Source organism: Vulpes lagopus, chromosome 12, assembly GCF_018345385.1.
Source record: "Vulpes lagopus strain Blue_001 chromosome 12, ASM1834538v1, whole genome shotgun sequence".
In the NCBI taxonomy this organism is placed as follows: Eukaryota; Metazoa; Chordata; class Mammalia; order Carnivora; family Canidae; genus Vulpes; species Vulpes lagopus.
Window position 1 is genome coordinate 84,240,866 of NC_054835.1, and position 13,733 is coordinate 84,254,598.

The 13,733-nt window shown below is 39.4% G+C and overlaps 1 protein-coding gene and 1 non-coding gene across 4 annotated transcripts in view; both read left to right on the top strand.

Annotated features, from left to right (window-relative positions):
- Positions 1-13,733, top strand: part of LOC121473389 (alpha-fetoprotein-like) — a 49,908-nt gene that overhangs the window by 23,731 nt on the left and 12,444 nt on the right. For 2 of the 3 annotated variants that reach the window (XM_041725708.1, XM_041725709.1), the window contains exons 9-12: positions 876-1,008; positions 2,614-2,711; positions 5,298-5,436; positions 8,129-8,355. In XM_041725708.1, the coding sequence (XP_041581642.1) occupies positions 876-1,008; positions 2,614-2,711; positions 5,298-5,436; positions 8,129-8,355 (597 nt within the window). The remainder of the gene's footprint in view (positions 1-875; positions 1,009-2,613; positions 2,712-5,297; positions 5,437-8,128; positions 8,356-13,733) is intronic. The other variant, XM_041725711.1, reaches the window with a different exon arrangement.
- Positions 6,466-6,607, top strand: LOC121474387. The gene has a single exon (XR_005983390.1). It is a non-coding gene; the product is annotated as a U4 spliceosomal RNA (small nuclear RNA).

The window sequence follows — 13,733 nt, forward strand, 5'->3', positions numbered from 1 at the left end:
TAAGTCATTTTGTGAAGCATTATTTGGAGCAATTAAACTCCAACTAAGCATAAGAATCTGAATTTTCCTCAAAGCTCTTTGTAGGATGATTTTAACTATATTTCTGAAAATACATTTGATATGGCTTATAAAAGTAAATGGCACTGCCTGAACGCACTCATTCCTAAACTTGCGTTTGGTACCAGAGAAGTCGATAGGTACAACTTCCTAGTGGAAATCACATTCAGCCATGAGTTAGGAGACTAGAGTTCCAAGTCTAGCTTTGTTGTGCATAAACTTTGGAATGTAGGTCAAGCCACTTAATTTCCTTAGGCTCTTGTGTTCCAACTACTAACTCAGGTGGTTGGATAAGATCCCTTCCAAGATGTCTCTTATGATTCTGTGATTCCTTTGTAAATATTCTAGGATCCAAATTTCTTGTAACACAGAAGAATGTGTAGATTATGCTTGGACTACTCAAGCTTGAAAGCTTATCTAGAAAAGAGGGGAAGATGGCTATTTAATACCTAGCTAGTACTTTCTATCAAAAAAAATCTAAAACTTTTATAATCTTGCCTCAAAGATGATTGAAGATGATGTACTCTCATCCAAACACTGGATATTAATTTCTCATAAAAGTAAGTAGTGACCCTGAGCCAGGAACTATCCCCTAATCAGATTGTTTTAATTTCAAGTTCTGAATCGGACACCACTCCTGTCTGACTTTGGAAAAATCATGTAGGTTTATTGATTCCATTTCCTTATCCTCCCAAGGTTTCCAAATGCCTAAAAATCAGTTAAAATATTGGATAAATTTCATAATAATGATTGGCTTTTGAAAGAAAACTCATGGCTTTTGAATTTTACTGTTTCTAATATGGTTTATATGGGTACAGGTTTCTTTATGAATATTCAAGAAGACATTCAGAATTGGCAGTTCCGGTGATTTTAAGAGTGGATACAGTATATCAGAATTTACTGGCAAAATGCTGTAAATTAGAAAATCCTCTGGAATGCTATAGCCATGGGGTAAATTCCTTTTTATTTTTTAACTTGTTGCTCATTAGCCATTACCAACATAGGAAAAATTCCAGTGCTATTAGTAGTGCCATATTTTGTAAAATAATTGTGCGTATTCTTGCTAAGTGCCAACACTGCACAAGAAGTATGATTTCCATCTAAACCAAAGGCCACATCATCATACAACTCTGTACATGAGTCATTGTCTTATAGATTCTGTGATTCATGAAACCTTCTCTGTGCGATCTTCTCTTTTAATGGGTGTCTGCTTGGCACTGTAGCAGGAAACAAAAAAGCACAGGATATTAGGGTCGGGAAAGGTTGACGATTTCCATTAAGCAGTCCTAGAAACTGTCCCTGTTTCAGGCCAGAAATCATATTGTTCACAGGCAGCAGCTCTGTGATGCATGTGACATAAAGAAAAGCAGGTGACCTTACCTATCTGACCAGAAGATCACTTATCCTTGGATTACCAGGAGCCAGGTGGTTCTGGCTTTTGTTATTCTAAGCAATGGCTTACATATTCACAGAGGGTGGGGTGGTGGTAGAGGATTGAAGGCATCTCTTATCCTGTCTGCGCTCAAGCGGGTTCATCTACCACCTTTCTGTTCCCAGGGAGAAGAATCAATGAAGGTAATTTATTTCCCTGTAAGTGAGCACTCTTGGCAGCCCCAGTAGACCTCCACAATAGTCGTTATGATAATAGCACCTTCAGGAACATGGATGTTTAGAGTTCACAAAGTAACTTTACAACCAGTGTCCCATTTTATCCTAACACCAGCCCAGTTACATGGGAAAGGCCAGAATTATTAACTGCATTTTATAGATGAGAGTATAGAGTTTTAGAAGGCTTGAAAGACTTGCCCAACATCACACAGGCAGTAAGGACAAGGCTAAGGGTAAAGTTCAGGCAAACAGTTTGCAAATCTGTTAACATTTTCGCTGTAACAAACACTGGTTAGTAAGATCAGATAGACTGGGTCTTTTAAGTTATGATAACTGATCCTCTTAGTGAAGAGCTAAGCCTGAAAGGTCACTTGTATTTTCCCATTGGAATTTTATGTGTGTGGTTGAAGCACTCTTTGAACTAGCAGTTAGTTCTGAGAATTCCATTTGATTTGCTTCAATGTGTATTTGTGAAGTGTTTTACTAAATAGGAGGCTGTTACATGTTTTTATTAAACTGTGACTTTTTAATATGTATCTGTATTTCTATGCCTATATCTGTATCTTTGTATCTATGCTATTTATGTAAAAAAGCTGTATTATAACCACACACTCTGACCAAACTAGGCCTGTAAACTACTTTTAAGGATCTCTTTTTGGCTTGATGAATGATGTGCATTATGCTTGTAAAATACACCATTTCAACCCACCCGTGAGTTTATATCACCAGAAACTAAATATCACTCCTGTGGTGCTTCTTTTCTCCACAAAGTACATGGCCATTCCTGTTTTACAAAAACATGTTTTTCAAGACTTGCGAGATCACTAAGTAAATAAAGCCTTGGGTTTAGGAAAACAGTTACATCGAACTTTTACAGAAGACGGTTTTGCAATCTCACCTCAAGATACGCTGTTACAGTGATAAACACTGAATGTCTTTATTTTCCAGAAAGAGATGTTCCAAAGAGTGATTCGTGAAAGCCATGAGCGTGTAAAAAACGATTGTGATTTACATGAGAAATTAGGGGACGCTTACTTCCATGACAGGTATGCTTTCAAGATATTGTCCAGATTTATACTTGTGAGTTTTTAACTCCTGATGCTGAGAGTTGCTGAGTCTACATCCAACCTTAAAATCTCAGAGGCCAAAGAAAAAATTAAATGAGTCCAAAATTAGCCTAGCTATCTTTGTCTTGATGATACAAATGTCCACATAGTCTCAAGTGTTTTTATGTGGCTTTCTAGGCCAGTTTCTGGATTCTGGTCAATATCCAGAGGTTAGGGAACCAAGCAGGCCCTGGCTGCCTTCCTGCACTCTCTTTGGGGTCTTCTCCCTCCCAACGGGACATTTATTTTGGGGTTTCACCTGCAGTTTTAGGGTTGCTTTGTCAGTTTCAAGTCATGTCATATAGTAAATTTAGTATTTTCACCATGGAGGGTAGAGATGAATAGACACCATAACTATTTGCCAGAGAGAATACATGAATCCCTTGTGTGCAGAGAGACTGGTAAGTCTGTTGTCTTTCAAAGATTAATATGCTAAAAACCAAAAACTAGTTTTTAGTCATCTTTAGAGTCTTACTGTAATAGTCTATTTTTTTTTAAAAAGATTTTATTTATTTATTCATGAGAGATACAGAGAGAGAGAGAGAGAAGCAGAGACACAGGCAGAGGCAGAAGCAGGCTTCATGCCTGATATGGGACTTGATCCCGGGACCCCAGGATCACGCCCCAGGCCAAAGGCAAGTGCTAAACCACTGAGCCACCCAGGGATCCCTGTAATAGTCTATTTAGAAGAAGAGTGTTGAGAAAAAATCAATTTGAATAGTGTCCCATAAATTGAGCTTAAAATTAAGACTCTACTTACATTACATCTGCTATTGTCCCATCAGCCAAAGTAAGTCATGTGGCCAAACTGAGCCAAGAGGTAGAGAAATAAACTCAACCTCCTGATTGAAAGATCTGCAAAATATTGTGTCCATTAAAAAAACACATATTTCTCACAACATGACTTGATTTGGCTAATAAAATGCTAAAATTTTGGGAGCAGAAACTTTAACAACCAATGCATACTTTCCTATTTTCTCCTTTTCTTCTTACACAATAGCCAGATACATTTGAGATGGTAGCTGATCTATCTGCTTTGGTTCCACAATGATCCAGATAAGCAGAACCACCATGCCAAATTGCACCAGACACGTGGCTTGAGTAAGAAATAAACCTTTGTGGTCTGAAGCCATGCAACAAGGTTGAGGTTTTTGTTATTGTTACAAAACCTAGTGTATTTAAACTACTACAAAAATTGTGCAGGAATTAAGTGATATTTTAAAATAACAAATAAATACATAAATAAAATTAATGTCCAGAATAATGGGTCCACAAAAAACTATTTTTTTTCATAGAATATTTGGCTTATTACTTCTATATTGTGTTCAGTCGCTACTGTCTAATTTAAGGATTAGGTCTATGGTTCTCAAAATTTAGAGTACATCAGAATTACCTGGAGGACTTGTTAAAACACAGCCCTGTCCCCAGAGTTTCTTTTTCAGTAAGTCTGGGATGGGGCCTGAGAATTTGCATTTCTAGTAAGTCCCCAGGGCTGCTGATACTGCTAATCCATTAGTTACACTCTGAGAACCACTGGATTAGGTTTCCTGTTCATTGGATGTTACAGCTAAATTCTTTCCCCAACTCCACTATAATATAAATGTAATGATTGATTCTGATTGTTTGTTGTCTTTAAACCAGGTCAGTAGAGTCTTTCTCCTTAAAATCTGTCTCATATCCCTCTATTTCCAGAACACTCTCCTAGTGCAGGCTACCACTATCTCTCACCTGGATTTCTGGAATGGCCTTCAACTGCTTTTTCCCTCACATCACATCACATCTTGCCCATTTTCATTCATTTTTTTAAATGGCAACTACAAGTATTTTAAGAACAATGCAAATCTGAATCTGTAACTAAGCTTTCTTCCTTTGCCTGTCTCCAGTCCCCCGTCACTACCCCCTCCGCAAAAAAAAAAAAAAAAAAACCACAAAGCCAAAACACAATAACATTCCCACTTTCACTCCCCTTCACCTGACTCACTTTATGTTATTGTTAGATCTTAGCTCACATGCCATTTCCTCCAGGAAGCCTGCCTGACCTCCCTGGGATCAGAATAGATGCCATTCTCTGTGTACCGTCAGTGCCTACAGTCACTACATTGAGTGTACCTGCTATCTCACCCATTAGGGTGTGAGCCCCATGAAAGTAGAGCCTATTTGCTGATTGTTGCTGTCCCCCTATTCCTACACATTATAGACAACCAACACGAGCTTTAATGGCCGTGTATACATTTATTTCTGAAGCTATTTACTAAGTCTGATTTTGTAGCCATACAAATTAGCTCTCATAGTGTCTGTGATAAGTACGTCTTCTCAAAAGGATCATAGTAATGTGTGATGTGTGAAGAGGATTCCAGGTATACTGAATAAGTAATTGGCCATTAGAATAAGGACTAAAACGATTTAAACCCTGTTTAATGCTTTGTTCAACCTAAGCTAGAGATTGTCAAATAATGAGGAAACTCTAGAATTCTTCATTTTAGGCACATAGTCATTGCCAGGAGTAAGAGAAAATTATTCTTTCAGGCTCATAATCCTTTATACTAAGAAGGCCCCACAACTATCTGCGCAAGAGTTGGTTATGTTCACGAAGAATATGGCAGCTGCTGCCACCAAATGTTGCCCACTTAGAGATGAGCAACAATTTGCCTGCATGGAGGACTTGGTAAGTACGTCCATGACTTCATGTTTGCCTGTTCTTGAAGTCCTAATCTCCAGTAATCAATCTCATGTTTTTGGATGCATCTATGATCTCTCAATAGAGCTTAATATTCTTGTCCCCAGAAGAATTTCTTTTAGGCCAGCTCATGCCAACTGTCTTGATTAGCAGCAGAGGTAAGATGGTTACTTCCTTAATGGTGCTGGTGTCAGACTCAATGAGTCTTTGCTTGGATCATACCCCAGGGTCTAATTCTTGGATTTTCAAGCCAACAAAAATGACTTTGTCAACAACTTCAAAGATAATGCTGATTTTAGACTCAGTCATCCTAATCAAATGTATAGGAAAAAAACAAAAACAGACTTCTCATATTTCTCCTTTAAATAACTACCACACTCAGAACATTTCTGACACTAGATGTTTTTCCACACAACGAGCAAATCTCTGTGACACCAGCTGGCTGTCCTACAGTTTAACTCATTCTGACACTATCTACCTGATGATAGTGTCAGATCCCACAGGTTAAGGGCTCAGTCCTATAAGACTGCTCCCATCCCACTTCAGATAACAACTGCAAGTTCAGGTTGCTCCCTATGATTCTGACTAGTCAGCTATAAATCTAAGATTCCCATGACCCCATCCTCAGTTCTGATTAATTTGTTAGAGCAGTTCATAAAACTCAGAGGAACACTTGCTTAAATTTACCAGATAAGTAAAACATATGGTAAAGGAAATAGGTGAACTTCCAAATGAAGGGATACATAAGGTGAGGTCTGGGACCATCCTGAGTACAGAAGCTTCTGTTCCTGCAGAGTTAGGGTGTGTCATTCTCTTAGTATATGGATGGGGTTCACCTACCTGGGAGCTCTCCAACACCCAAACTGTTGGGATTTTATAAAAGCTTCCTTATGTATACATAATCAATTATTAACTCCATTGCCAGCCCCTCTCCCCTCTCTTAAGAATGGGAGGGTGGTGCTGAAAATCCAAGCTTCTGATCATGGCTTGCTGACTGAGGTCAAAAATCAAATATTTAGCTTTGCGCAGTGGCAGTATCGTAGCCAATGAGGTTTATCCGAGGTGCGATTATTGCTAATTGAAAAATCAAATATTTATATATTCTATTATCTCACATCAAAATCACAAGTGTTAAATTTATTAGAATAACACCAGTGTGTCCATTTACAATGAGAAATGTCTTTCCAATGGCACAATAATTGGGCCTAATAACTAGAGGACACTTCTTCCTGAATCAAAATACTTAGGAAGTTGAATTAGAATATGGTTAGTTGTGCAAATGGAATTAGAAGAAGGGAACGGATAGTCTTAAGGGATATTTCTTCGAGGCTATCCTGGAGAATGAGAAATTATGTCTTCCTCACAACGGAGAACATCCCTCCAGACCCCTGTATGCTCATTTCTCCAAGATGTAGTTTCCAGATCTCTCTCAAGTGGTATTCTTTTAACACTACTGAATTCTTGTTTGGTGACAGATTTCTCTGCCTTATGTTCTTGATAGAACATCTTTCTGCTAAATTTGTCTTTCTTCTGATAAAATAAAATATTTTGATTGCAGATTTTTAAAAAATTTAATCACCTAGCTCTCTCTCCCTTTTATTTTATTATAAATTTTTAAAATCTAGTCATGCCTTCCTTGGGGAACTCTTTCAATTACACTTATGTGTTCCTAAAACCTTATTTTTCTTTCAAAATTTTATTTATTTATTCATGAGAGACACAGAGAGGGAGACAGAGACACAGGCAGAGGGAGAAGCAGGCTACATGCAGAGAGCCCGACGTGGGACTCGATCTCAGGTCTCCAGGATCACGCCCTGGGCTGAAGGTGGTGGTAAACCTCTGAGCCACCCGGGCTGCCCCTAAAACCTTATTTTTAAGTGATCTCTTTGGTACATTTAAAAAGGACAAACTCACTTAAAAAAAAAATAAAAAAAAATAAAAAGGACAAACTCATACATGAAATGTTGATGCTAACTGGTCTCAATTATTTCATCCCCAAATATATAAATGATCAGGAATTTGGGTAGTCATACTTGGAAAGGCATATAGGCAGGCTTGCAGACAGCATCAGGATAAGAATCAGACACACAAGGAGCAAGGCAAGATGACAGTTCTAGAAGAAGACAAGGAAATGAAAGAGATAAATAGGATCCAAGAATTTCTTACATCATTCATTCATTCATTCATTCATTCATTCATTCATTCAATAAATACTCATCAAGCACCTACCATATGCCAAGTTGTGTGGTGGTTACGTGGTTACAGGTATTCATTAAAGAAATAGAAACAAATTGGATTTGAGCTTTTTAGTTTGAACTCCACTCATCAATTTTACATTTGAGTCAAATTAATAGTACTGTTGACTTGAGGCTTGATTTTAATTTAAAAAGCATAAGAAACTCCTACCTTAAGTCAACACTGGTCTATAAGCTGGACTAGGAAGGAACGTAGAGGTGGAGTCCAAGTGAACTCAGCTTATTGAGAGGAAGAGGGGGGACAAGTCTGGGAACCAGACTGCATCTGACACTCCTACTTTTTCTCAAACAGTGAAATCTAGGCCAAATTAGTAGAAACCAGAATTTGAGAATGCTTAGGAATCTTATTCTCTGTGGAGTAAAAAAAAAGAAAAAAAATAATTACCAAACCTTATGGCTCTTATTTTAATTCTCTTCTGAGAAAGGCAAAACTAACTCTTGGAGCTTTATGCAGAAGACATGAGGCAGAGCCTATCAATGCTGGTGTGGGCCACTGCTGTGATGACTCATATGCCTTCAGGAAGCCATGCTTTGATGATCTGCAAGTTGATGGAACTTACATTTCTCCTCCTTTATCCTGTGACCAAGTCATCAGCCTTAAAGAGAACTTGTGCAAAGCTCAGGAGGAGGAATTCCAAACTGAAAAACAAAAGTAAGGATCTTTGTTTAATTTGTTCATTAATTTGTTCTGCCAACAAGGGAGCCTGTATAGAAAACTGTAAACTGGGCCCAGATATAAGTATTATGTAATGAATGGATCAGTTAATTGTTACATTGAAGGTCAACTAGAATTGAGAATATTCTGCAGTTTTGCAATATGGCTATCATGGGTTGTTTCCTCAATTAGAACATTTATTGAAGTCTATTGATCAGAAAATATTGACAGAGAAGTATACTAATGTATTTTTCCTAAAATGGGAAATTTGGAACATTTGTAAGTGTGTGTGTATATTACATATACATATATAATGCATATGAAAACATTTATAAATTAGACAATTTTATGAATATGTTATTATTTTGCAAAGTGTTATTCTGATTTGGTTGCTGTTACCAATACTGAAGCCTAGTGGTCAGAAATGTTGCCAGTAGAATACAATGTCCAGACATTTAAGCAGAGTTTCCCAATATGCAATCTATGTGAAAAGGGCTTCTGGATGAAGTCAGTAATGGAGTGTGTAGATTGACTGGAGAGTCTGTTGACCTGGGCCAGCCTCAACCATTCTCAGCTGGGCTTGCTCAAGAGTCAGCTGCTAAGTCAGCTGGGAGCTGGTTGGCCTAAGATGGCCTTGTCTAGGATGCTTTATCTCTGCTGCACACCATCTTTTTTCCCCCAGCAGGCTAACCCAGGCTTCTTCATGATAGCTGGGAGAAGGTGGATGTGTGGAGGTCTCTTGAGGCCCATGTTTGAGACTGTGCATGTAAGGTAGGATAGGGCCAGCCCAGATTAAAGGGGTATAGAAAAAGACTTCATTTCTTGATAGGAAGAGTTGGAAAGTCACATTGTAAAGGTCATGAATACAGAGAAAGATGGACAATGGGTCTATTTTTTATAATCAATCTGCCACATGTGGATCATTAAAGCAGTTGTCAAAACTACAGAAAATTATAAATGGTGGAAAGAGAGGTAATTAACTGGGTCTGACGTCATCAGAATTGAGGGAGAATAAGACTCTCTCCATGTGGCAGGAATAAGTAGGGATGAAAAATGTTAGAGTTTGATAATATGTACTCAAAGGAGCTATGGCTTTTTAAAAGAGGATGCAGAGGGCAGCCCCGGTGGCACAGCAGTTTGGCGCCGCCTGCATCCTGGGGTGTGATCCTGGAGACCCGGAATCGAGTCCCACATTGGGCTCCCTGCATGGAGCCTGCTTCTCCCTCTGCCTGTGTCTCTGCCTCTCTCTCTGTGTCTATGAATAAATAAATAAAATCTTTAAAAAAATAAAAGAGGATGCAGAGAAGAGAAGCTGGAAGCAGTAGGAGACTTAGATACTAAGGTAAGTGGAGTTCAAGCAAAAAGAGCTCCTCTTGGAAGGTCCTGGGGGAAGCTGTGTCCTCTGGGGAGCCTCATGTTTTCATGTAGAGCAAGAAGGAGGAAGAGAAGCTTCAGAAGAGAAGCTGTGGATATAGGGACGTTTTCTTGAGAAAGCCTCAAGTTACAAAAGAGACAGAGGATCAGGAGAGCAGTAGATGGGTCAGATTAGGAATGTACAAATGTCAGTATGATGACAGATGACCTGAGAGGCTCAGATTTCAGACTGACTGAGGCTGAGGTGACTGAGGCATCAGGGGCTTGGCTTTAGAAGTAGCAAATCAGCACACCCAACTGTAGGCAGCTGATTTGCCCTTTGCCACTGAGAGCACGAGGTGATTAAGATCTCACAGATGGTTGGCCTTTTTTCCAATTCTCTCCACTCCTGCATAGATGGAGTGAACGGAACACTTATTGTCAGGTCTTAGAAAAGAGACTATTTGTTTGCTGCTGCAGACCTAAGGACCGCCTTTCTTAGTGGCATCAAATCACCCATCTTTTTATCCCTATTCTGCTCCTGAGCTTGGAGCCAAGATACTCCCATGGTCCAGGCATTTTCCCCTGGAATGAATTCTGCTTCTGGTGAATATGATGTTAGAGGCCCCATTTGGAGTTGACCAAAGGTGACTGTTCTAGGAAAAGCCAAAGGGTGAAATTTGGTTTTCCCTGAATCAGCAGCATGCATTGAAAGCACTCCAACCCCCAATGGTGGGGTGATTCCTTATAGTGCCCCTGAGCCTGTCCTTAGGAGAAAGCAAGTGAGCTCTAGTCCTCATTGTTCCTTCTCCCCCAGGATCGTTAGAATTGGTAGCCTACTATATTTCTAATTAATTTATTTACTCTACAATATCCACTTGCAGGATCTAAATATTACTCATCCAACAATGTCATCTTTCCAAATGAGGCAAAGTTTTTGTTGCCTCTGGAACATCCATTTACTCGTGGGCAGCAAGCACAGGCTGTTGCTTGCTCTGTTTTATCATAGCACTTGCAATTCTTAAGCCAACTGACCCTTGGAATCCTTTCTGCAGTCCCAAGGTGAGCCAACCACAAACTAGATTTTGACACTTCCCAATAAACACCCAAAGACCATTGTTAACATTTAGCTAGCCATTCTTTCGTTAGCTCAGGCTTAATGTGAGAACATAGGAAAATGAGGTCTCTGTCACTTCTGTTGTGCAGGTTTGCTTTCTCTTGAGGAAGTTGTCCAGGCATAGGTAGGTACTGCTCTATATATGGCAACTCACCAAATACCACAAATTTATGAGGTAGATAACATTATAGGCCATTTTAATTGTAAGGAAACCAAGGCTCAGAAGGCAAGAAGACTTGGTATTAGATCACACAACAGGTAAATAGGTCGTTGAGGTAGAGTTTTCACCCAAGCTACCTGGCTCAAGGCACATACGCTTTAACTATCAACATATAGCTTCTAGTGTGCCCTAATCAAGGGCTTATAATATTGGTTATAATTTTTAAAACACTGAGTTCTTGGGGCACTTGGGGTCTCAGTAGGTTAAGTGTCCATCTCTTGATTTCAACTCAGGTCATGATCTCAGGCTTGTGAGATCAAGCCCTCAATAGGGCTCTGTGCTGAGTGTGGAGCCTGCTTAAGATTCTCTCTCCCTCTCCTGCCCCTCCCCTCCTGTTCACATGCATTGGCTCTCTCTCTCTCCCTCTCAAAACAAACAAACAAACAAACAAACAAACAAACAAACAAAAACACTGAGCCCCTAGCTAAGGGCTAAAAATAATAAGCATGAAATATTAGGAATTATCCTTGTCCTAGTGAATTCACTATATTCTCTGTATGGAGAAAGCAGTAGCATAGAGACAGTTAATGTAGACATTTCTGGAATATTCTGGGAGAATCCATATTGGGAGTCAAGGGCCAAACTGGAAAAAAAAAAAATCCCTGTTACTTCCTGGGATAGTGGCCAGGGGTCTCTACCACTTTCATCCATTTGTAATTTGGGCTGACTTTCACAGCATAAACGCAAAGACAAGCAAAGAAAGAAAACAGTGAAGGGGCTTCTGGAAGAAAAAGAAAACTTCAGCAAGTTAGAAAAGAAGGTAGAAGTTGAGATCATGTAAAAAGAGACAATCAAAAGGAAACGGGAAGTGCAAAGCAAAATGATTAAAAATCCAATAAAAAATATTGAGTGGAAATGTGAAGACTTTTCTCTCTCTTTATGTACTTTAGACTAGAATAAAGACTAGAATGACTAGAATGTACTTTAAATGAAATGTGGGTAAATGTAATGAAAATAAAAGATTAATATCATAGAAATGAAAAACTGAAAACAAGTTGATGGTTTTGAATTGAAAATGGGATTTAAGTTTTAAAAAGGTAAATTAAAATTTTTAAGCTATAAAATAGAATTAAGAGAACTATTTTTAAATAACAGCAGTCAGGTTGGTAGGCAGAGAGTTCAGGGTGGTGGAAGGAGGAAGTGGGCAGGGGAGGTAAATCACTTGCAAGCAGATCACAAGTGTTTGACAGTTTTTTTGGGAGGAAGTCAAGCTTCTAAGTGGCAGAGACCCCAGTTGTAGAAATGACTGTCTTTATACCTGGAGTTCCAAGGAGAGATAACATGGCATCCTGATACCCCAGCTCTGAATCTCGCTTCCAGATCATCTGTTTTCTCATAATGGGAAGTGCCTATTTTCACTTGCCTATTCCAGTACAATTGGGGTCTCCTGGTTTAAATAAGCAGCTGCTCACTGATGTTCTGGAAACCCAGCAGTCTTGCTCGTCTTCCCCCTCCTGGTCCCTCTGGGGAAGTGCATTTGGCCACCAGCCCACCCAACAGGGGGAAAAGGAGAGCAGAGTGATTCAGTGTGACTGAGGTATAAGTGAGTGAAGGGAGAGACACTTTTGGGGTGGGCCTAGAGGGTTTGGGAGAGACCAAGCCATGAAGGCATTTGGACCCCACTTATGAGTGAGAAAAGAGGAGAGTATAGACAGGGGAGCTTTCCTGCCTCTCCCATTAGGTTTCTCTATTACTATTGAATCTACAGCTCAAATCCTTAGGGAAATTGTAAAGATGCTCATCAATTATTGACTGAATGAGTAAATAAATAAGTAGGAGAAAAGCTGTGACAAGGTACTATTTTTTGTGGGAGTCAGAGAAGAAGGAGACTGTGGTTGGAAGCAACTGACAATTTGAAATGGAAGCAACTTGTGTCATTATTTTATTTTTAATATTTATTTATTCATGAGAGAGAGGAGAGAGAAAGAGAGAGAGAGAGAGGGGCAGAGACACAGGCAGAGGGAGAAGCAGGCTCCATGCAGGGAGCCCCATGAGGGACTCCATCCCTGGACCTCAGGATCACGTCCTGGGCCAAAGGCAGGCGCTCAACTGCTGACCACCCAGGTGTCCCAAGTTGTGTCATTATTAACTATTCATCATTACTGTTATCTTTGCCATTATCTGTTGCCTTAAGAATGCCAATTACTATACTCTCAATCTTTTAATATCTTATTTTTGGTCCTTACAAATACCTTGCAATGTAGGTGTTCACATTTTCTTTTCATAGATAAAGGTCAGAGAGGTTAAGTATCTTCTCCACCCTCACACTAACTCATTGAACCAAAGTAAGTTTGACTTCAAAATTTGTGCCCTTTTTATGACATTAGAAGGAAAGAAAAGTCCAAATTTTGTGGTAGTAAACTCTGTCCCCTTCCCCTGTCAGCTCCTGCCCTTTCGGTGCTGAATCCCCGAAGCCAGACCATAAAAAGCCCCAAACGCATGTTTGGAAACAGGGTATTCCCACAGGGTAGGTTACCCATGACAGTTTCTATTGCCTGGGACTTAAGCAATCCTATGCTTTCATGGATTGGACAGTGAATTTCAGCATCAGGAGTCATATTGTTTTTGTAGGAAAATATTTTCTAAGATAAAATTCGCCAAATTCCAATGGGAAATAGCCTGTGTTTCTCACTTTTACTAATTAGTCTCTTAAAGACAGATAATTATTATTCAAATATAGTAGGG